This window comes from Alosa alosa, chromosome 4 (genome assembly GCF_017589495.1).
Source record: "Alosa alosa isolate M-15738 ecotype Scorff River chromosome 4, AALO_Geno_1.1, whole genome shotgun sequence".
NCBI lineage: Eukaryota > Metazoa > Chordata > Actinopteri > Clupeiformes > Clupeidae > Alosa > Alosa alosa.
This window is the reverse complement of record NC_063192.1, coordinates 35812971-35836530: the sequence shown is the minus strand read 5'-3', so window position 1 is coordinate 35836530 and position 23560 is coordinate 35812971. Positions and strand designations below refer to the sequence as shown.

The following is a 23560-nucleotide window of genomic DNA, read 5'->3' as shown; positions in this document are numbered from 1 at the left end:
CGACATCCCATCGCTCTTGCCCAAGATCCCTGACCTCGGCCCTGAACAAAGGCAAGATCTACCTTGAAGCGTGAAAAGAGAATCAAAGCCAAAATACTTACAATTTTATTTAGGCAAATGTTTTAGGTCAAAAATATCCTCCTCCCCCTTATACAGACGTCAATGAGATAACACTTAACAGTCTTTACTTACATGATTTTGGTTTTGATTTTCTAATTGGAGTAAGTGTTTGTGACAACACGTCATGATACATTTGATAATGTTTGATCGCTGTTTTGGTATGAAGGATCTTTCACATATCACGTATGAAGGATCTTTCACACTTCGGACTTGTAACCGGAGGGTTGCCGGTTCAAACCCCGGCCAGTAGGAATGGCTGAAGTGCCCTTGAGCAAGGCACCTAACCCCTCACTGCTACCCAAGCGCCGCTGTAGCAGGCAGCTCACTGCGTCGGGATTAGTGTGTGCTTTACCTCACTGTGTGTTCACTGTGTGCTGAGTGTGTTTCACTAATTCACAGATTGGGATAAATGCAGAGACCAAATTTCCCTCACGGGATCAAAAGAGTATATACTTACTTACTTACTTACTTACATACTGTACTGATTACCTTCTTCAAATGGAGAACAAATTCCCGACAGTTCCTGATCGCTAAACTTTCGTTTTCATTTTCTGTCAGTAGCAGCTGATGTAGAAGCACCTAGCATAATTTGACTTCAGCGGGGACAAGTCCTGTTGTAAGAGAGAGAGCGCACCTGCATAGTGGTGCTGTGCTCGTGTGTGTGTCTGCATGGGGTTATGTTCGGTTCAAGTCAGAAGTTGGTCCATCTGGTCCCGTATTCACGCTGCTCCATTATTAGATTAACGTTATCAGACAGTGCTGTAAAATGTGTGCGAGAATTTCTCGCATTATGATGGCTAGAGTTGCGGGTCTTGACTAAATCATGCGCTATAGGCCTACCCGCAATCCCGCGCTGAATTTAGGCCCTGTAAACATTGGCGAACATGCAGGAATTTGGTGACTGTTTTTACTAGTGGGTTTGATCCAGCAAGACCACTATTGTTCTTCTTAAGTTTTCTTATTATTAGTGGGCAGGGCCGGAGTGGGGCCACTGTTCAGCCCGGGAGTTTCAGGACCAAGACCGGCCCACTTTTTTAGTGGTGGTGGAAATTGGATAAATAAAGCAACAGTTCAGCTCATTTTCAGCGGGGGGACTGGCTGATCTGCTGCTCAGACTACTTTTGTTTTTAGGCCTAGGCTACTGAATACACAGATCAGGCTTGAGTTTTGTTATCAATATTTGCATAATATTTGCAAAGTCTATAAATCGTCATATTGGATGATACAAAAAGGATAATATTTTAATTAATTTAATATGTTGCTTGCGAATAGGTTGACAACGCTACAACATCCAGTATTAGCCCAATAATTGCGCCGCTAATAATCATGGCTATCTCTCTTTACCAGTTGCCACTTATGTCTGTCCTCTTCAAAAAAAATCTGCTTGGCACATTTGGCAGCATTTTCCTCCAATATTTTTCGTCTTTTTTACCTGGCCTTTTCAGTCCCTCATGGCCTCTTTCTACCATCCATCCACCCTGGCTCTTATCACTACGGTAGGGCCGGCCCGGCTATGGTATCTGAGAAAACTTTTTAGAAAAGACGGGCTATATGGACCAAACCAACTCTTCTTGGGAGGGAAGAACAACCCATGCAGAGGCTGCGTTGTTAGGCATAGAATGCAAACGTGTGTAGCCAACTCTAAGAGAAGATAGATTAACGTGGCAAATGTCAATATTTTTCCCTCGACCGGCCCAAAAGTGAAGCGGCCCACCGGGAATTCTCCCGTTTCTCCTGATTACCCACTCCGGGCCTGTTAGTGGGTTTGATCCAGCAAGACCACAGCATGGCGAAGCCTATTCTTCCTATTTACCCACTTTTTGTACCGACTACTGCTCCTAGACCATTTGAGCTATCAACGCTTCAGGTTCAAACTCCAAAAATTCAGGCCCGAACCGGTGTAGGGAGCTTGTTACTTTCGTGTCGCTGGCCCTTGTCGTTTTCGCGTTATTTCCGTTTTTCGGCGTTTTTTGGGCCCATTGAAATGGCGGAATGGCGGAATGTTTCAGGATTCTAATTTCGATTATGACATCACAGTTCTAATTGTTTAAGCTTGCACCCGGCAGAATTCTAAGCCATCTGGCAGAGCTCTAATGGGCTGGGCTGGGCTGTCTGTGTATATGAAGGTGTGTGCATGTAACTTTTGACCCGTATGTCCGATTTTCATTAATGAGGTACCGTTGGAATCCTTGGATAAGGCCGAGTTCCATGCCCCTGATCAAACCCACTCTTGCAGTTCCTCGGAACCACAATTCTAGTTTTTCCTGTTATTCTCGGGATCTACTGAGTAAGTTATAAAGATCTACAGGTCGATTGCGATCGATGGGTTGGCGACCATTTTTGTGGATCACCTCCCATGCATAGCCTATCTAACATCTGAATCAACAATAACAAGCAAAATTACTTTTATCTAGCTTATTAGCCTAACACATTTAATCTTTGAAAAACTGAAGGAAAAATGTAGGCTATTCTACTGTAGCCTGTCCAACAGGGTAAAGTTATCTCAATTTTGGAGGAGAGTGTCGCTAATTAAGATGCAGAAATTGTGTGGATTAGGCTGAAGGCTATATGCAGAACAAGCATTTTTGTTTCTGTTTTTGTAATGCACACAGCACTCCTGTAGCACCCCCCCCCCCCCACGAAACTTTCAGGGCATTGCTATATTTGTCTAGCCTGGTACCAGACTCTTAAGCCCATATCATCATTTGAATGTAACATGCTGCTGCATTTTGACATTGTAAATGTATGGAAGAATGAAAAGCAGTTTGAAGTAAAGCTATATCCCGATAACAAGAGGCTGATGGACCACTGTTGGTCCACTGGGGGCATAGCTGGCGGTCCACTGGTGGGTTGCAGACAAATTGCCCAATATTTTGCCACTATTGGTCTAAAATCTTTCATTTGTTCAGTTATACTCCATATATAATTTAAATAACTTTGCTTAATATTCATGACAAGTTAAATGTAAAGAGATGGTGGTCCAACGGCGGACCACAAGTAGCACGCCACCGGCTGCATACCACCAGCGGTCATACAGTATATATACACAGTACTTATACAATGTCAAAAATGCAGCAGCATGTTACATGCAATGATGATATTGGTCGTCGCAATCTCCACTATACAGTAGAGTTCCCTGAATGTTTTTGAGTAGGTTTTGGTTCCCATGGAAAGTTTGCTTAACATTCCGGGAACGTTAGTTCTTGGTTATATAAAACGTTCCCCATAACGTTCCCCTAAAGTTATCTAAACGTTGCAACCTTTAGAGAACCTTCCCCTAACGTTCCCTAACCGTTGCAACCTTTAGAAACCTTCCCCTAACGCAGTGGTTCTTAAGTGGTCTGGCTTTGGGACCCACAATTTCCCATGTTCATAAAGTCGCGACCCATATATATGTTTTTAGCGTTCAAACCAATGGATATGGTGAGCTACATAGTAAGACAAGCGAAGTGCCTGTAGGCCTACTTGTTTGGAACATGCAGATATTTGGCATTAGCCTACATTTGTGAAGTCTTCAACTCTTGATGTCACCTTTCAAAGTACTCGACAGGTATGACTTTGACAGGGGTGCCTTGTTTCCATGTGGCATTTTAGTTTTGATGGTTTCATGCTCTCATGTGCCAGCCATCTACTGCACACCACACAATGGGGTTTCTGTCCTATTTTGTTCTCAGTTTAAGTGAATCCATATCCGAGCCTACTGTAGGGTACTTCAAATATTCAGAGTAGCAGCCACTAAACTGTGTTTACCACTAAAATGACAATGTCTAACATGACTTGTCACATAAACATTGTCTATGTCCATGCCATGGCAATGACTGATATGTAGGCTATGAATAAAGTTTATCAAAATAAAGGTCCAACATTAGATCTGATAAGGCAGCATTTTAAATTGCCAATTTTTTTATTTATTTTTAACCATTTTTATTTATTTTTTGGGTCCCGACCCACCAGTTAAGAAACACTGCCCTAACGTTTCCTAACCATTGCAACCTTTAGGGAACCTTCCCCTAACGTTGCAACCTTTGCATACCAATTTTTATTATTACTTTAAACTACTTTAAATTGCACGAGCAGAAATGCATTATTATATATTCGCAGGAATTGGCAAAATTGATGGGATTTATAATTTTAATATAAAATAATCAAAATACAAAAAAATATAAAAGGTCTAAAAATCAGACTCCATGTTAGCCAAGTATACTAACACAAGGAATTTGACTTTGGCTCTATACATTCAACAAATAAACAGACATACTGTACAATAGAGACAACAATATACATTGTGGCATATACACATTATAAAAAACAACTATACAAATAAGACATAATACCAATACAAGTACACATGGAGTGTGATGTAGAGTGCAAAGTAATAGTGCAAATGTAGTGTGCAAGACGCATTTGGAATGATAAAGTATGTAATGTGAAGGTGAAGGGCTAAAGTGGGGATGACTCCAGTTATCCGCAGTTCAGGAGAGTGACGGCAGTGGAAAAAGAGTTGTTCTTGTGTCTGGTTGTTTTTGTGTGCAGGGATCTGTAGCGCCTGCCAGAGGGGAGGAAGTTAAAGAGTGTGTGTGCAGGATATGTGGAGTCTTTGGTGATGTTCTCTGCCCGCTTAGGTCCCAGAGACCAAGTCCTGGAGGAAGGGCATTTTGTTCCTCCTCCCCTGTAGCTCAGTGACTGTTGAGCAGGATGACAGCAACATGTCATCGGAGGTGACTGGGAGCTCCTTAAGAGCATGAGCAGCTCATCCATCTTCTCCTCAAATGCGTCCATTCGCTGTGCCATGCGGTAATGGTTGTCCTTATTGCTATGGAAAAATGGATGGTGTTAGTTGTAGTTGTTAAATGCATCATACACCTGCATATGTGAACAAATTAATGGTGTTAGTTGTAGTTGTTAAATGCATCATACACCTGCATATGTGAACAAATGAAGTGAGTCTTCTTATCTCTTATTTCCGTCTCCATGGCCACCTCCCTCTGTGTGATGAGTCACTTGTGCTGTTTACAACAAAAAAAAGTTCAGTTGGTACAGTCGACTTTTAGCGATTGTTTAATGTAACAGCATAGGTTTATCTTTTGCAAATGTCATGTGCAAGAAACCTACCATAAATTAACTGACCAATATTCATATTTACTTTCTTTTTAGATGAGTCAACACCACACAGGCAACCAGCTCATTGCCCAGAGCTGGATGGGTCTATTATAACGCCTGCCACTTCATCTTGGGACCCAGTTGAAGGTACAGTGTCTTTGAATTTTCCATTTCCAAGTAAATACAATTTCATGACAAGGAACTTGAGAGTAACTAACTTTTTTCCTCTCTTTCTTTCATTCTTTTTTCCTCTCTTTCTTTCTCTCTTTCATTCTTTTTTCCTCTCTCTCTTTTTTCCACGCACGCGTTCTTTTTCTTCCGGTCCAGAGAGCGATAGTTCCTGTTGACCTTAGTACATTTGTTTCGAAACCAGTAAGACGTTTAAAAGCACAATTCGTTTTAACCAAACATACTGGAACAGAGGGTTGTTTTAGTTGCTTCTGGAGGGGGGGGGGGCAGTAAGGAGAGGGTTGTTTTAGTTGCCTCTGGACGGGGGGCGGTAAGGTGAATGCTGTCTGCCCATTGGATGGTGAAGGAGCTGACCAGTCTCCAGGTGGTATGTATGTGCTGTATCCTCTTTTAGGGAGTCTGGACACGTGAAGGTGGCATGACTTTAGACAGATGTTGAGGACACACAGTAATTCTTAGATGATGGAGATTGTGGATGTGTTGAACAGCTGTAAAGTAGAAACATGATTTGTTTCATTTTTATGTTTTGTGTTTTTTATGTTTTTGTGGACATAATGTTTAGCAAATGTTGATGTTTCGTGCCTGGGTTTGTCTCAGCAAAACAAAAACACAGCATATGTGTTTTTTTTTTTTTAATCAGAAAAGATTTATGATGAGTCAATATTATTATTTGTTTACCATAACAAATGCTCAAATGACATCTGGTTGGGCAGGACTAAATTCACATGGAATGCAGATACAGTGGATTTAGAGACTATGTTCAACTTTAGACTTTATTCGAGAAGTGACTCACATGCTTACACAGAGACACACACACACACATACATACACACACACACAGATACACACGCACGCACGCACACACACACAGACGCACGCACAGACACACACATATGCACGCATGCACGCACACACACACGCACGCGCACACACACACACACACACACACACACACACACACACACACACACACACACACACACACACACACACACAGGAGGATTAGAATGAGATACTTTCCACTGCAGCTGGTCTTTCACTTTCACTTGAAGGGGAACTGCAAGCAAATCAGGTTGCTACTTTTGCCGAGAAATAAGGACCGAATTTGAGGACACATGACAAGTACCAGGTAGGGACCTAAATGTGTTACATGGGGCTGAATTTGAAGTCTAGGCTTTCACATCCTTTGTTGGAAAGGAAAGGCGTTGGCAATTCAGCAGATACAGTCGAAGGGTTGGGACATATTGACACTATAGTTGCATGGTGAGTTTGCATATGTGCATACTGTCTCTATTGTGCAGTGAAGTTTTTTATATTTATATACTTATAATACTTTTTCTGCTGTAAGTGCATGTTGTGTGTGATGTCTGTATGCTCCTGAGACCTTGAATTTCTATCTATCTATCTATCTATCTATCTATCTATGTTGGTGAATAAAATAAATGAGGAGATGAGAGAAATAGGCCAACTTGCAAATGCAAACTTGCAAATGCAATGCAAATTGTTTCACAATTCTTCGACTGATCCTCACTGATCTTATCTGTTTGCAACTGGACTTGGGCACAAAAGCTCAGACTACAGGACAAGAGACCTAGCACAAATTGTTTTTAATGGATAGCTGCTACTGGAAGAAACTGGAATCCATGCATTTCCACTGAATTATTTTTGGAATCTGATCCCTTATCATACCTGTTCATTCTTACTCGTCGCTCGACTTATCGTGTCTAAATTCAAGATGGCTGCAAACGCTAAACTTTGTGAAGATACTGTGCTTTTTCAAAGTTCTCAATGTCTCGTTTTAAATGTCAGGGCCCTCGGAAGTCTACCAATGAAGTGTGGAGATACATTGAGCCTCGTAAATGGTGTAAAACAGTGATTTATTTGCATGGCTAGCCCGATGCCGAAGCACCACCATTGAAAAAGCTGTTGGTAGCATCGGCTAACTAACGCCAGATTTTGGAGTGCAGGGGACAATCCGAGATGGGCTATGAGACATACGTTCACACTCGGTGTCATGTTTCAACACACTTTATGTCAATATCACACCGGAATTCTCCTTTAAATCGAATGAAACAAAATCAGTGTTGCTACCCCTTGTGGATTAACTATGTACATTGACCCGAGGAAAATAATTACATATATATTTGGTTACCTCATTTTTAATAATTCTATGCACCATACACATTGAGCTAAGTTGAGCTGGGTGTAACTTTGAAGTTTAGCTTCACTAATTTGTTTTGTGATGTCTGCAACTTCTGTTTGAGAATCTTTGGAATCTTTGTGCACCATGAAGTGCAGGCATAGTGCATAGTCATTGCATAGCATAGTCAAAGTGGCGTTGTATTAGGGCCCCAGCCAGTATCTCAAGAGCTTTTCTATCGATTAATGAGGATATTCTAGCCAGATATTTTATTTTCTGATTTACTTTAGACAGAACTTTTAAAGCCACACAGTCCACAGATAATGTGTCAAGTATGCAGCCTAAGTAAGTTACTGATTCCTTAGCTGTTATTTCGGATTTACCACGTAACACCTTGAATCCAGGTAACTTTCTTAGCTTTGTATTTCATCCAAATTAGTATTGATTCTGTTTTGCCAAGATGAAGAATCAGGTTGTTTTCAGGTAACCAAATGCTGACTTTCTGAAGTTCTGAACTAAGTAATTTCTCTACTTCCGCTTTATTACAATGAGACACTAAAAGAGCTATATCATCTGCGTAGAGATACAGGTTGCAATCACATGCTGACTTCATGTCATTAATGTACAGCAGAAAGAATAGTGGACCTAAGATGCTTTCCTGAGGGACCCCACAATGTAAATGGAAGAGGTTTTGATACAGTTTCTCTCACATCTACCATGTTCTCTGCCTCCCCATAAGACTGTATCCATTGAAAGATGCAGTGTCAAAACACAAGGCCCTAAGTTTGACTAAGAATATCATGGTTCACAGTGTCGAATGCTTTTTGGAGGTCCAATATAACCATACCACAGTATTCCATTTCATCCACTTGTTTCTTGATGTAGTCTGGTAGGTAAAGTAGGCAAGTGTCTGTAGAATGAGATTTTCAGAACCTGATTGGAATTCATACAGAAGATTGTGTGATGATATAGCCTGGCTAACGTCAGACCTCATCTCATTGAGATGGGGTCTGGGAACTACGCATTCATTTTCTCGTATTTGAGACGTGGTTTACGAATGCCCAGAGCCGTTTATTGGGTGCTACGAATGTCTATCAAATGCGCTGTAGGTAGTTCATAACCGCTTCGGTGTGTCGTCCTCATCTTGCTGTCCCCCCTCCATTCTGTGATTGGTTCCTTCGTTTAGGTGAAAATCAGGTCCATGGAATCCAGGCTGCCTAGCGAATAAAATTGCACGCAAGGCAGCATGGGAAAACCCAGGCTAGTGATGATAAGTAGTGGTCTATTTGCTCATGAACAACCCTTTCTATCAGACTCAACATATCTGCTCAATTACTAATTCAACATCCGGAACTTCCAGCTACAAAGGAAACTTGATGTCAGAGTTCAGCTTAATAGACAACAACAAACTTGAAAAAATCTCTTCCACATGTGGCTTAGACATTTTGCCAACCAATTTCTTCAAAACTATTTTTCACCTTATAGCAGCAGATGTCTAAGCATGAAAGAACTCTGATCCTTGGTGATTTTAATATTCATGTGTGTTGCCCCTCTAAGCCTATGGTGTCTGACTTTATATAACTGATTGACTTGGTTTTGTCCAGCATGTAACCGGCCCCACGCACAGACTAGGCCATACACTTGATCTAGTTTTAACATCTGGTGTTCCAGTCAGCATTCTGGAGATAGTAAACGCATGTTCTTCAGACCATCATGCTGTTGTGTTTACATCATCTCTGTCCCCCTCCCCCGCAAAACCCCCTCCCCCTGTACGTTTCTCTTGCAGTATTAACCCTCTGACTGCCAGCAAGTTTTCTTCTGCCTTCTTAGCTGCTTTTAACACCTACACTAATGAACATAAGAAGTAACATCTCCCCCCCACACACTAATCCCTACCGTCTCCCTCAACTGCTCCTCTTCCCTGGCCTGCTTCAATCCCATCTCTTTAACTTCCCTCTCTGAGATCGTTTCTGCCCCCTTGACACAGTCCCCACTCCCCTTCTGAAACATGTCCTTGTCACAACTGGTCCCACCATCCTCTCCATCATTAACAGCTCCCTAGCCACTGGTACCGTCCCATCCTGCTTCAAACATGCAGTGGTCCAGCCCCTACTGAAAAAAATGAACCTAGACTCCACCCAGCTCAGTAATTACAGGCCAATTTCTAAACTCCCATTCATGTCAAAAATTCTAGAAAAGGTCATTCTCTCCCAACTGTCCCCCTATTTTACACAAAACAACACCCTGGATAAATTCCAGTCAGGGTTTAGGGCAGGGCACAGCACCGAATCAGCCCTGCTAAGAGTGTCTAATGACCTGCTCCTCGCCGCAGATGATCGTCACTGTGCTGTCCGTGGCCTAATGGATAGCCCTCTGGACTTGTAACCGGAGGGTTGCCGGTTCAAGCCCCGACCAGTGGGCCACAGCTGAAGTGCCCTTGAGCAAGGCACCTAACCCCTCACTGCTCCCTGAGCGCCGCTGTTGTAGCAGGCAGCTCACTGCGCCGGGATTAGTGTGTGCTTCACCTCACTGTGTGTTCACTGTGTGCTGTGTGTGTTTCACTAATTCACGGATTGGGTAAAATGCAGAGACCAAATTTCCCACACGGGATCAAAAGAGTATATATACTTATACTTATACTTATACATGCTGCTTGACCTCAGTGCAGCGTTTGACACTATTGACCATACGATCTCTCTTGGTCGTCTCCAACATGGGGTCGGTCTTAGAGGCTCTATCCTGGTTCACCTCCTACCTCGCCAACAGATCCTTTTCTGTTAACATCGCCAACTGTTTCTCCCCCTCAGCCCCCCTGTCCTGCGGGGTCCCACAAGGCTCCATTCTGGGCCCCATTTTGTTTTCTCTATATATGCTCCCCCTTGGTTTAATTATTCAGAAATACAATGTCTCCTTCCATAGCTACACAGACGACACACAGCTTTATCTCCCTCTGAAACCAAACGACCAGTCCAAGATCAACAGTCTCACGTCCTGCCTTGCTGAAATTAAGTCCTGGATGTCACACAACTTTCTGCAGCTTAATGAAAGCAAGTGTGAGATTGTCCTTTTTGGTCCGCCAAACTCAGTTAGTACCATCTCCAGCAGCCTAGACACCCTCTCCACCCTCACTAGGCCCCATGCTAGGAATCTGGGTGTCATTTTTGACTCAGAGCTCCGGTTTGACAGGCAGATAAACACAGTGGTGAAAGCCAGCTTTTTTCAACTCAGAAATATCGCAAAGATTAAGACCCTTCTCAACCCCCCAGATCTTGAAAGGGTAATTCATGCTCTCATCACATCACGACTAGACTACTGCAACTCCCTCTATACCGGCATCACTGTATCATCCCTATCCCGCCTGCAACTAGTCCTAAACGGAGCCGCTAGACTGTTAACAGGCAAGAGGAAACAAGATCACCCCTGTCCTAGCCTCCCTCCACTGGCTTCTGGTTCGTTACAGAATTGATTTTAAAGTCCTTCTTTTTACCTTCAAAGCCATTAATGGAAAAGCCCCTCCCTACATCTCAGACCTCTCCCCCTACTCTAATGTTAGGTCCCTTAGATCGGCCACGCAGGGGTTACTGACGGAGCTGAAGGCCAATCTCAAGCACAGGGGCTACCGTGCCTTTGCTGTCGCAGCCCCCAAACTGTGGAGCAGCATCCCTACCTCCATAAGATTAAGCCCCTTCAGTTGACTCTTTTAAATCCCAGCTCAAAACCTTTTTTTCTCTCTAAGCGTTTCCCCATTCATCCTGACCCTGCTTGTACCCTGCTTGTATTTGTATGGTCTGCTTTTATGTTGTGTGGTCTGTCGTCTTTTAATGTGTTTTGTATGGTCTGCTTTATGATGTGTTTTGTGTGGTCTGCTTTATGATGTGTTTTGTGTGGTCTGCCTCTGTCTTATTTGTTATATGTTATATGTTTGCTTCCCACTGGTCTCTGTAAAGCACTTTGGTTGATGCAAGTCATGTTTAAATGTGCTATATAAATAAATCTGATTGATTGATTGATTGATTGATTGATTGATGTCCTTCACATGGTAAATTGTTCATGGTATCAATCACATGGTAAAATATTCATGGTATCAATCACATGGTATCACTGCTGTCTGGCATTTTTCCTAAGTCAATGAAAACAACTGTTGTAAAGCCACTTCTCACAAAGAATAATCTGGACGCCTCAGGCCCATATACAATCTACCTTTTATTGGCAAAATTATTGTAAAAGTAGCCTTTAGTCAACAAACCACCTTCCTAACATCAAATGGGTATTTTAATTACTTTCAGTACTTTTCGGACAAATCACAGCACTGAAACAGCTCTCATTAAGGTTTTCAATGACATATGCTTAAACACAGATCCAGGTAAAACACCAGTCCTAGTGCTACTGGACCTTAGTGCAGCATTTTACACTGCTGATCGCAATATTTTATTACACAGAATAGAACACTGGGTTGGATTTACAGGCATAGGTATCAACTAGCTCGAATCATATCTACAAGAAAGGAGTTTCTTTGTTGCCTTTGGAAACTGTACTTCAGCACACACATCCTTGACCTGTGGTGTTCCCCAGGGGTCGATCTTGGGGCCACTATTATTCAACCTCTATATGCTCCCGCTTGGACAAGGCCTTGGACAGGTCTTTCTAAAAAGACTATTAAACAGCTTCAGGTGATACAAAATGCAGCAGAAAAGTCACAAAAACTAAAAGAACTGACCACATTACTCCAATTCTTAAATCCCTGCACTGGCTTCCAGTAAGTCACAGAATTGACTTTAAATCACTACTGCTTGTTTATAAATCAATAAATGGAGCAGGACCTAAATACCTCTCAGACATGCTTCAGCAGTACACACCCTCCAGACTTCAGGAGAAAAATCTGTTAGTAAATCCTGCTGTTAGAACTAAACATGGTGAAGCATGGTTGACTGACCTCTGTGTATGAAATGCGCTATATAAATAAACTTGACTTGACTTTGGACAGACAACATAAAATGGATACAGGGTGATAGTAGTTCTATTTTGCTTCCCTTTTCATATGGATTACTCCATATTGTCTATTTGCTCATGAACAACCCTTTCTATTAGTTTGGACAGACAACATAAAATGGATACAGGGCGATAGTTGCCAAGTTCTATCTCACCCTTTTGAACACTTGCTTAGTTCTATGGACAGGTTTGATATATGAGCTCAAGGAGTAATCATTCCTGCAGCATCTGGTATGACACTTGTGGGAAGATTGTCAAGACCTGTTGCTTTGCTAGGATTAAGATTTTTGAGTTTTCTAAGATTCTTTTCGTAGGATACTTCACAGAAAACACATCTGCTTGGACTTCCTTCTGCTCTCTCTCCACTCCGTTACAAATTCCATATATGGGGAACTGACCCATTTAATCAAGTAACATGGATATTCCTTAAGAAACACCGGTTGCTCTGGCCATGCCCTTGATTAGTGCTGCATTAAGCACGTGTGCAAGTATTGGACTAGTGCTTTATAATATGAATAATATTGATTGAGATCACTCAGAGAACAAAACTCAACCAATATTCTATATCGTATTGAGACTCTGATATAGTCTATATGGAAAACCTCTGCAAAACACACTGGGAAGAATCCATGCGCAACCAAGCGCATAGATAGATAGATAGATACAGTAGATAGATAGATAGATAGATAGATAGATAGATAGATTAATAAATATAACTATTTACACTATTAGCACACTCTAGGTTTGGTAGCTCATTGGGGCCAACATTAAAAGATCAGTAGTTTAATGCTCCCACATGACACATGACAGCTTTAGTTGATGCACAGCACTTTGCTCATTCAGACTGTGCACTTTGTCTGTGATTTACATCAGGGCCCAATGTGCATTTAGGTGCCAGACTGCATGGAGGATGGACATGAGACTTTCCAGACTACCCTTATCCTGCTGAGCTGAATACTGGACATAATGTGGAGATTCCTGACAGCGTTGACCACAGTTGTGTGTCTTCCTGGTTCCTGTGGGATATGCATGGGCTTCTGTGGTCCAGCCAAGTATGAAGTACAAGAGGAATGCTGCCCTATGTGTGGCCCTGGTAAGCCTTGCATACAGAACAAACAACATCACGTAACTCAGTCAGTAAGCCGTACGTACGGTGCAACACACTCAATAGCACATAACTGTCCTGCATGTGGCCCTGGTAAGCCTTACCTACAGGACATCGTACAACAACAGAAACTCATAACTCGTTAAACGACGTTTAATGTTTAACTCTTTTTTTCTGTTTTCCTTGTCTAGGATATTATGTATATAAACACTGCACAGAGCATAGCAGCACATCATGTGCTCCTTGTACTGCATCTACCTGCACGGATGCACAGAGTGGGCTGCTATCATGCAGGTTATGCACCGAATGTGACTCTAGTAAGTCCATGTATTTGTGTTTTGGTCATTGAAATAAATAAATACATAAATTAAACAATTTGAAAATACATCAATACATTCAAATAATTAATTGATATTTTAATTCAATCTGAAACAAGTTTAACAGTTTAATTGGTATTAATACTAGCTTTTGAGACATGGATTTTGCAGGTAAATAATTTATTCAGATAAGTCTATCTGAATAATTTCAGATAGACTTAGATAGAGATAGAATTATTTATGTTCATATTGCTTATATATCATTGTTTATGCTTATTATTGTCATGTCATTCTGCAGGTACCTCATCTTCAGATACTGTGTGTGGTGACTGTGGTGAGAACACATACTCAGATGGATCATTCACATCCTGCAGACCGCACACACAGTGAGTTACAATGACTGATTTCTTCTGGGGAGATATACTGTACCTTTTGTATATTACTGTTAGTGATCATTTTATTTCTTGCAGATGTGAACCGGGATATGAGCTTATAAAGGAAGGGACATCATCAAATGATACTGAATGCAAAAAGTCTTTGATTGGAATCATAACAGCCACTGTCATAGTGACCCTCCTAGTGATCTTTATCACAATAGCAGCAATATTCATTCAAAGTAAGAATTCATTTTGATCTCAATGACAATAGCCATATTTACATGGAGAGTTTTTTTGTCATTCTTTGTTTAATGGGGAGCATATTTAATGTGAACGTGTAATCTTTGGATGTAATGTGAGTTTTGGATGTAAGCCTTTTTATGATCATTTTCTTCAGAGAACAGGAGAATGCCTGATGAAAATGCAACAAGTTTTAGGTGAGGAATATAAATGGGATCTCTGTTTGCGTATTTGTCTTTCCCTGTGTTTGTATGTGTGTGTGTGCGTTTGAGAGAGAAAGACAGAGAGGAGAGAGAGAGAGAGAGAGAGAGAGAGAGAGAGAGAGAGAGAGATAGTGTGTGTTGTGAGGTTGGTGAGAAATGAAAACCAAGTTAATTATTGAAACATAAGTGGGAAAAAGGGTGGATTGTCCGCACACTTGCTCCCATCAGATGAAGAGAGTTTAGCTCGAAACGTTACACACAGGTGAAAATCAATAAAAATTCCTGATGGGAGCAAGTGTGCGGACAATCCACCCTTTTTCCTTTTGATAGCCTAACACTTTTTGTCCAGCACCTGCCTTAGATGTGCGCACCAACAAACTACTTTTCAGTAAATATACTGCAAGTGGGACAGAGAAACTTGGAAATGAAAAAGCTTGAAAGCGTGTTTTCTACTTCCCATAAACACCTTGTACAGAACAACTGGGCCATCTACATGAGAACATTCTGAAAACTGAACTGTACTTTAAGTGAATATGTGTGAGTGTAGTGTGTGAATGAACTGACCTACAAACATACATGGCATGTGTTTATTAGTAGCATGTTGCTATAGGCAACCAAAAAGCACCAGAGATTCAACTATACTACATTACCTGAGCACACTGTGCTTGTTATGAGATTCAACTATAGCTACTACATTACCTGATAATGCACTGTGCTTGTTATGAGATTCAACTATCAATGTTGGGCAAGTTACTTCAAAAGGGTAATGCATTATTTATTACTTGTTACTGTCATCTCAAAGTAATTTGTTACATTACAATATTACTGTCTTTGAATTGTAAGGCATTACACTACGTTTACATTACTTTTACCAAAATAACAGGAAATATGGATTTGGTGTTCTCAATAGATCTTCATGTGTTCAATGCAGCTCATTATACGGCAGGAGGTGATGTGGTATGGCATAATGACTGAGCTAGGCTTAAGGCTAACAAAAGAACAATATTATGGTTTCAGTTATGGCTCATGGGACAATGTAGGCCCCAAAGGCCAAAGGTCACTCACAACTTAATATAGTAAAATATAGCCATAGTGAAATTGTATGTTGACTTTAAATGGTTCTCATCATTGCTGGTTGCCTTTCCTTCCACTTACAGTGGTGTAGACAAATAGTTTGAGAATAATGGCTACAATCTTTGTCTGTAAAAGCAACATTTTAGTTATTCTCACTGCTTGAAATGAGAAGTATAGCCTGACCATGTTAGATCTGTTGCATGAGTGGCAGAGATAACTCAAATTCCCTTTCTACTGTCATCTAAACAAGGCAATCAAATTCCAGGACCAGCATAGATGACTTTTTTAATTCTTGGAAAGTCTTCTCTGGTGCCAATTGAGCATTTCTCAATTTTGGATTAAAAAAGCAAAGTAACTTCAGTTACTGAGAATTGTACCGAGTAAAATATTACTGAAATTGTATTGGCAATGCCTTACATTACTGCATTACAGCAAAAGCAATGCATTACTGTAATTACATTACTTTTTTAATGCATTACTCCCAACACTGTCAACTATAGGCTACTACATTACCTGATAAAGCACTGCGCTTGTTATGAGATTCAACTATACTACATTACCTGATAAAGCACTGTGCTTGTTATGAGATTTAACTATACTACATTACCTGATAAAGCACTGTGCTTGTTATGAGATTCAACTAGGCAACTACATTACCTGATAAAGCACTGTGCTTGTTATGAGATTCAACTATACTACATTACCTGATAAAGCACTGCGCTTGTTATGAGATTCAACTATACTACATTACCTGATAAAGCACTGTGCTTGTTATGAGATTTAACCATACTACATTACCTGATAAAGCACTGTGCTTGTTATGAGATTCAACTAGGCAACTACATTACCTGATAAAGCACTGCGCTTGTTATGAGATTCAACTATACTACATTACCTGATAAAGCACTGTGCTTGTTATGAGATTCAACTAGGCAACTACATTACCTGATAAAGCACTGTGCTTGTTATGAGATTCAACTATACTACATTACCTGATAAAGCACTGCGCTTGTTATGAGATTTAACTATACTACATTACCTGATAAAGCACTGTGCTTGTTATGCGATTCAACTAGGCAACTACATTACCTGATAAAGCACTGTGCTTGTTATGAGATTCAGCTATACTACATTACCTGGTAAAGCACTGTGCTTGTTATGAGATTCAGCTATACTACATTACCTGGTAAAGCACTGTGCTTGTTATGAGATTCAGCTATACTAAAGATGTAAAGATCCGAAGCTTCCCTAACCAGAAACCATGGGTGGATAGAGAAGTGAGAACGGCATTAAAGACACGCACCATGACTTATAATGCTGGGCTTATTTCAGGGGATATGACGGATTACAAAGCAGCATCTTATAGTTTACGAGAGTGCAATTAAAGATGCTAAGCGGCTATAGAGACAGAGTTGAAGCTGATTTCTTGGAGGGTGATCCAGCACGAGTGTGGAAAGGACTCGAACCATCACTGGCTTTGAAAAGAAAGTCCCTCCTATGATGAATGTGAGTAAAGCCCTCCCTGATGAACTTAATGCTTTTATGCTCGCTTTGACATGAAAAACACAGACTATATTGGACTAGCTGCAGCATGTGAAGCAAATGAGGATGCACCTTTCTGTGTCTCTGAGGTCGATGTGAGCAATGCCTTTAGGAGGGTAAATTGTAGAAAAGCTACTGGACCGGATGGAATTTCTAACAGGGTTTTGAAATCCCATGCTGCTCAGTTAGCTCCACTGTGTTCCTCACTTGCCTAAAGCAGTCTGTTATTGTTCCAGTACCGAAAAACAAAAGTCCATCATGTCTGAATGACTACCGCCCAGTAGCCCTGATGTCTACAGTGATGAAGTGTTTTGAGAAGCTTGTGAAAAACATTATCTGCTCATCCCTCCCTGCCTCCTTTCGACCCTCCAATTTGCTTACAGAGCCAACAGGTCTACAGAGGATGCCATCTCAAACCTCATGCACACCACCTTAACTCACCTGGAGGAGGGAATGGGAATTATGTGAGGATGCTGTTCATTGACTTTAGTTCAGCATTCAACACGATAGTACCTCTCACCTTGGTCACAAAGATGAAGGCCTTAGGACTGAACACCACCCTGTGTCACTGGATATTTGACTTCCTCACCAACCGCTCACAAGTGGTTAGAGTGGGGGGGGGTCTGACATCTGACTCATTAACCATCAGCACTGGTGCTCCCCAAGGCTGTGTTTTGAGTGCACTGCTGTACAACATCTACACACATGACTGCAAAGCCAACAGTAGTCATACCTCCATCATCAAGTTTGCAGATGACACAGTGATCTTGGGCCTGATTAGTAACAACAATGAACAGTTCTACTTGGATGAGGTTGATGAGGTGGCACAGTGGTGTCAATCTAACAGCTTGACACTGAATATCAATAAAACCAAGGAAATGGTAGTGGATTACAGAAGGCAGCAGCAGAACTACAGTTACACCCCACTAATGATCAGCGGGCAACCTGTAGAGAGAGTCACAAGTTTTAAATACCTTGGTGTCCACATTACTGAAGACTTAACATGGACTGTTAACACTCAATATGTTCTGAAGAAGTCCAGACAATCCACTCTACTTCCTTCGTCAGCTAAGGAAATTCAAAGTTTCTACATCCATCATGAAGGCCTTCTACACTTCAGCGGTTGAGAGTGTTCTAAGTGGTAGCATCATCACCTGGTATGGGGAACTCCACAGTTAGAGATTGTAGTACTCTGCAGAGAGTAGTGCTCCAGCTGAACGTGCTATAAGAACTCAACTCCCTGCTCTACAAGATATCTATTCCAGAAGAGTACTCCTAAGAGCCCAAAAGATTCTGAAGGACTCTTCTCATCCTAACAATGGATTATTCCTACAAGGATACAAGGATACAAGGAAGTTTATTGTCACATGCATATAGTTACTGGAAGTAAGAAATGCAGTGAAATTATGTCTGGTGTCATCCTATTTGTGCATTAATGGGGGGCTGCATAAAAAAGGTGGGGGAGGATTGGGATTGGGTGGGGGGCACCAACAAGGGAGCACCCAAGAGCAACAGGGGGCAAGGAAAAACTCCCTTACCAAGGAAGAAACCTACCGCTGAAATCAAGAAGACGCCTATGTAGTCACAAAGCCAGAACTGAGAGACTCAGGAGAAGTTTTATCCCCAGGCCATCCAACTCTGAACTCACACTATACTGACTTTGCACACATTCACTCCTCAGCACTCTCAAACATTTCCCAACTCTGAACTCACACTATACTGACTTTGCACTCATTCACCCCCCCAGCACTCATGACCCCCACACACACACACCACACACCTACAAGACTTTAGCACTTTTACATCCCTCTCCCTATGCTACAGACCTTTTATTTATTTTCTTATTTCATCACACGCCAAAACACACACACACACACACACACACACACACACATATCTGACTTTCTCCAACTTTTTGCACACTTTTTATTTATTATTTTGATTTCTCCTCCATCTACCCATGTCCTTGATTGCCTAGCCTTTTCTGCCCCCCACCCCATCCCCAACACACCCATCCCAAACACACACACTTCTATACATCATCACTGTCATCACTTCACATACATCCAGCACTCATCTACATACTTGCTGCACACTGCCCCCCACATACACAGCACATTGTCTTCTGGATCTTCTCCAACACACATCCTCTACATACTTACAGCACACTGCCCCCACCTACCCACACACACACACTACACACATACACACACAGTCACTGCTCCACTCCCACCACACACACATCTTCACTGTCATCACTCACATACATTACATACAGTTATCTGCTTTTGCAATAGTAAGTCCCTGACCCCCAACACACACACTTTACATCATCACTGTCATCACCTCACATACATACAGCACACTGCTTGCTACAGTAAGCCTCCTCTACATACTTGCTGCACACTGCCCCCCCATACACACACAGCACATTGTCTTCAGGATCTTCTCCAACACACATCCTCTACATACTTACAGCACACTGCCCCCACCTCCACACTACACACACACACACACACACAGTCACTGCTCCACTCCCCCCCGCCCACACACACATCTTCACTGTCATCACTACATACATTACATACAGTAATCTGCTTGCAATAGTAAGTCCCTGCCCCCCCTACATACACAGCACATTATTTCATCAGGAAGCTTCTCCAACACACATATTGCACACTGCCCTCTCCCCACATACACAGCACACTATCCCATCTCCCCCTGTCATCCCCCAACACACACACACCAAGACCCCTGGCAGTTGGGTTGGCCCCTTGAGCCGTGGATCTGCCCAAGGTTTCTTCCTTGGTAAGGAGTTTTTCCTTGCCCCTGTTGCCTTTGGGTGCTCCTTTGTTGGTGCCCCCCACCCAATCCCAATCCTCCCCACCTTTTTATGCAGCCCTTGCCACTTAATCTACTAAACCCCTCTTCTACTGCACTTTTACCCCCATTAATGCACAAATAGGCTGACACCAGACATAATTTCACTGCATTTCTTACTTCCAGTAACTATATGCATGTGACAATAAACTTCCTTGTATCCTTGTACTACATTACCTGGTAAAGCCCTGTGCTTGTTATGAGATTCAGCTATACTACATTACCTGATAAAGCACTGTGCTTGTTATGAGATTCAGCTATACTACATTACCTGATAAAGCACTGTGCTTGTTATGAGATTCAGCTATACTACATTACCTGGTAAATTCAGCACTACATTACCTGTGCTTGTGTGCTTGTTATGAGATTCAGCTATACTACATTACCTGATAAAGCACTGTGCTTGTTATGAGATTCAGCTATACTACATTACCTGGTAAAGCACTGTGCTTGTTATGAGATTCAGCTATACTACATTACCTGGTAAAGCACTGTGCTTGTTATGAGATTCAGCTATACTACATTACCTGGTAAAGCACTGTGCTTGTTATGAGATTCAGCTATACTACATTACCTGGTAAAGCACTGTGCTTGTTATGAGATTCAGCTATACTACATTACCTGGTAAAGCACTGTGCTTGTTATGAGATTCAGCTATACTACATTACCTGGTAAAGCACTGTGCTTGTTATGAGATTCAGCTATACTACATTACCTGGTAAAGCACTGTGCTTGTTATGAGATTCAGCTATACTACATTACCTGGTAAAGCACTGTGCTTGTTATTTTCCCTTTATTGTGTTAAATGTTCCAAATGTAAAGCACTTTGAGCTGCATTCAGTGTATGAAAGGTGCTATACAAATAAAGCTTATTATTATTATTATTATTTATTTATTTATCTTTGCTGTGTAAAATCAAGGGAAATTCCGAGAGGGTGCGGTTTCATCGAGTAGCCCTACCAGATGATCAAACTAAGGAGACGTGAAGAATCAGAGACAATTCTCACCTTAATGACCAATAGCTTATCTGCTGTTTTGTTGCTGTTTTCTCCAGGTCATCATGCCTGTTGCCCTCTGCCCTGTCCACCACATGAAGCTCTTGGGAGCCCTTCTTCCTCCTGTCTCTGATTTTTGGACCCAGCGCCTGTGAGCCCAGCTCACAAGATGAGGGTGTCTAATGATGTCATCAAAGCCCTGTGCTGTTCCACACTCTCACTGCTGGACGCTGCATCAACTGTGTAGCGCATGGGACAGTGAGAACTGCATGAACTACAGTAGGTCTACTGAAGAACTCTACAGGACTGTTGGGAAATGGTGTGCAGTACTGAGGAACTCTACAGGACTGTGTGTAAATAGGGACATGTTGGGAAGTTGGGAAAACAAAATCACTTAAAGGAACACGTCACTATTTTATGAAATTGGGTTATTCACCATCTCCCCTAGAGTTAGATAAGTGAGCAAAAGCATATTTGTCTCCGTGCATGCATTGTCTTAGTCCAGCAGCACCCCCGCTAGCTTAGCTTAGCAACAGTTAGCCAACAACAAAAAACCCTTGTGGCCTTCTGTGGTCCGTGCTGTGGCTAGTGAGACAAGGTACATTGGCATCACAATATACTTTCCACATCACCTCATACCTCATAATAGTAACCTCATTAGCACTCAATGCACTTTATATGCTTAATAAACATTTTAAATATTTTGGCTGTCCATATTCCTCTGTCCTATGTACAGTATGTGTGAATATAGAATATGCAGCATGTGACATTGCTATATGTTTACTCCAGACTGATGTAGTTAGTGATGGGCAAATGAAGCTTTGGTGAACCACTAAACCACAGCAGTGTGAAGCTAGCAACACTAATCACTAACTTTGTGGGCAGCCGTGGCCCACTGGTTAGCACTCTGGACTTGTAACCGGAGGGTTGCCGGTTCGAGCCCCGACCAGTGGGCCGCGGCTGAAGTGCCCTTGAGCAAGGCACCTAACCCCTCACTGCTCCCCGAGCGCCGCCGTTGTAGCAGGCAGCTCACGGGATCAAAAAAGTATATATACTATATGCTTAATGAAAAAATCCAATATGGCTGCCACATGTAGATTTTTCAACATAAAAGTCCTTACCCAAACCAGTATATGTAATCAAAAATATTGGTTTGCTAAGGACTTTTATGTTGAAAAATGTATGTATGGCGGCCATCTTTTTGCTTTTCAGCTAGTGTCGGTAGGTTCACACTGCTGTGGTTCAGTGGTTCACCAAAGCTTCATTTGCCCATCACTAGATGTAGTTTCTCATTTCCTCTTCACCTCCACCCTTCCCTCCTGTCCTCCATCTCTCCTCCATCTCTCCACCCTTCCCTCCTGTCCTCCATCTCTCCTCCATCTCTCCACCCTTCCCTCCTGTCCTCCATCTCTCCACCATCTCTCCACCCTTCCCTCCTGTCCTCCATCTCTCCTCCATCTCTCACCCTTCCTCCTGTCCTCCATCTCTCCACCATCTCTCCACCCTTCCCTCCTGTCCTCCATCTCTCCTCCATCTCTCCTCCCTTCCTCAGCTGCATCCAGGTCTTGTTGCTTGTATGTGCTCTTGGGTTCAATAAAGTATCTTTAGACTCTATAGTCTATGTATGCTTGACTACAGAATATGTTTACTCCAGACTGACTACAGAATATGCAGCACGTAACATAGATATATGTTTACTCCAGACTGACTACAGAATATGCAGCACGTAGTAACATAGCTATATGTCTGAATACATGGGAAACTAATGATGAATATTTGCTATTGCAGATTGTTGTCTGCTGTGTTTACTGTAGTAAGAGACACTCTAAGATTGGGCATAGTCACAAACAAAAAAAACAACAATAATCTCTTGCAGGAGATGGATCCACTTCACCACTAGGTGGCGGTCTACCAAAGCTGAGCATTGTTTGTTTTACTCTTACTTTAATTGGAAAAGGGTTCTCCAATGTTTTCTCAGCCCTTTAAAATGATATCAGATTAGTGAACAGAATGTGCCTTTGGAACATTGGATGAATGGTTGCTGATAATGGGCAATGTAGATATTGCATTAAAGATCAGCCATGTCTTTCTACAACAGTTGAGAACCCTTTGCAATTATGTAAGCACATAATGTAATCTTAAAACTGTTGCCCTGATTAAAAAAACAATGCAACTGATCTCAGCTGGTATTCTGTCTATAATGGAGTGGAATGGAAATTTCTAAGTGTTTCCAAACCTTTGACTGGTAGTGTATATGGTTACAGTATTTTGCAGTTGCTTTCATCCAAA

At 41.8% G+C, this 23560-nt stretch overlaps 1 protein-coding gene across 1 annotated transcript; it reads left to right on the top strand.

The window, feature by feature from the left end:
• The first annotated feature begins 6391 nt into the window (after nt 1-6391).
• LOC125293694 (tumor necrosis factor receptor superfamily member 14-like) lies at nt 6392-21925 on the top strand. The gene is made up of 7 exons (XM_048241774.1): nt 6392-6538; nt 13412-13631; nt 13835-13960; nt 14259-14346; nt 14431-14576; nt 14735-14774; nt 21331-21925. Exons 2-7 carry the CDS (start codon nt 13505-13507, stop codon nt 21368-21370), a joined length of 567 nt encoding a protein of 188 aa, XP_048097731.1. The 5' UTR covers nt 6392-6538; nt 13412-13504; the 3' UTR covers nt 21371-21925.
• The last annotated feature ends 1635 nt before the right edge of the window (nt 21926-23560 follow it).

What these genes read in the sequence shown, in the direction of transcription:
- LOC125293694 (XM_048241774.1), top strand. Translation starts at nt 13,505, where the DNA reads ATGTGGAGATTCCTGACAGCGTTGACCACAGTTGTGTGTCTTCCTGGT. An exon ending in AGCAGCAATATTCATTCAAA is followed by an intron (nt 14,577 to 14,734) that starts GTAAGAATTCAT and finishes CATTTTCTTCAG; the next exon opens with AGAACAGGAGAATGCCTGAT. An exon ending in GAAAATGCAACAAGTTTTAG is followed by an intron (nt 14,775 to 21,330) that starts GTGAGGAATATA and finishes TGTTTTCTCCAG; the next exon opens with GTCATCATGCCTGTTGCCCT.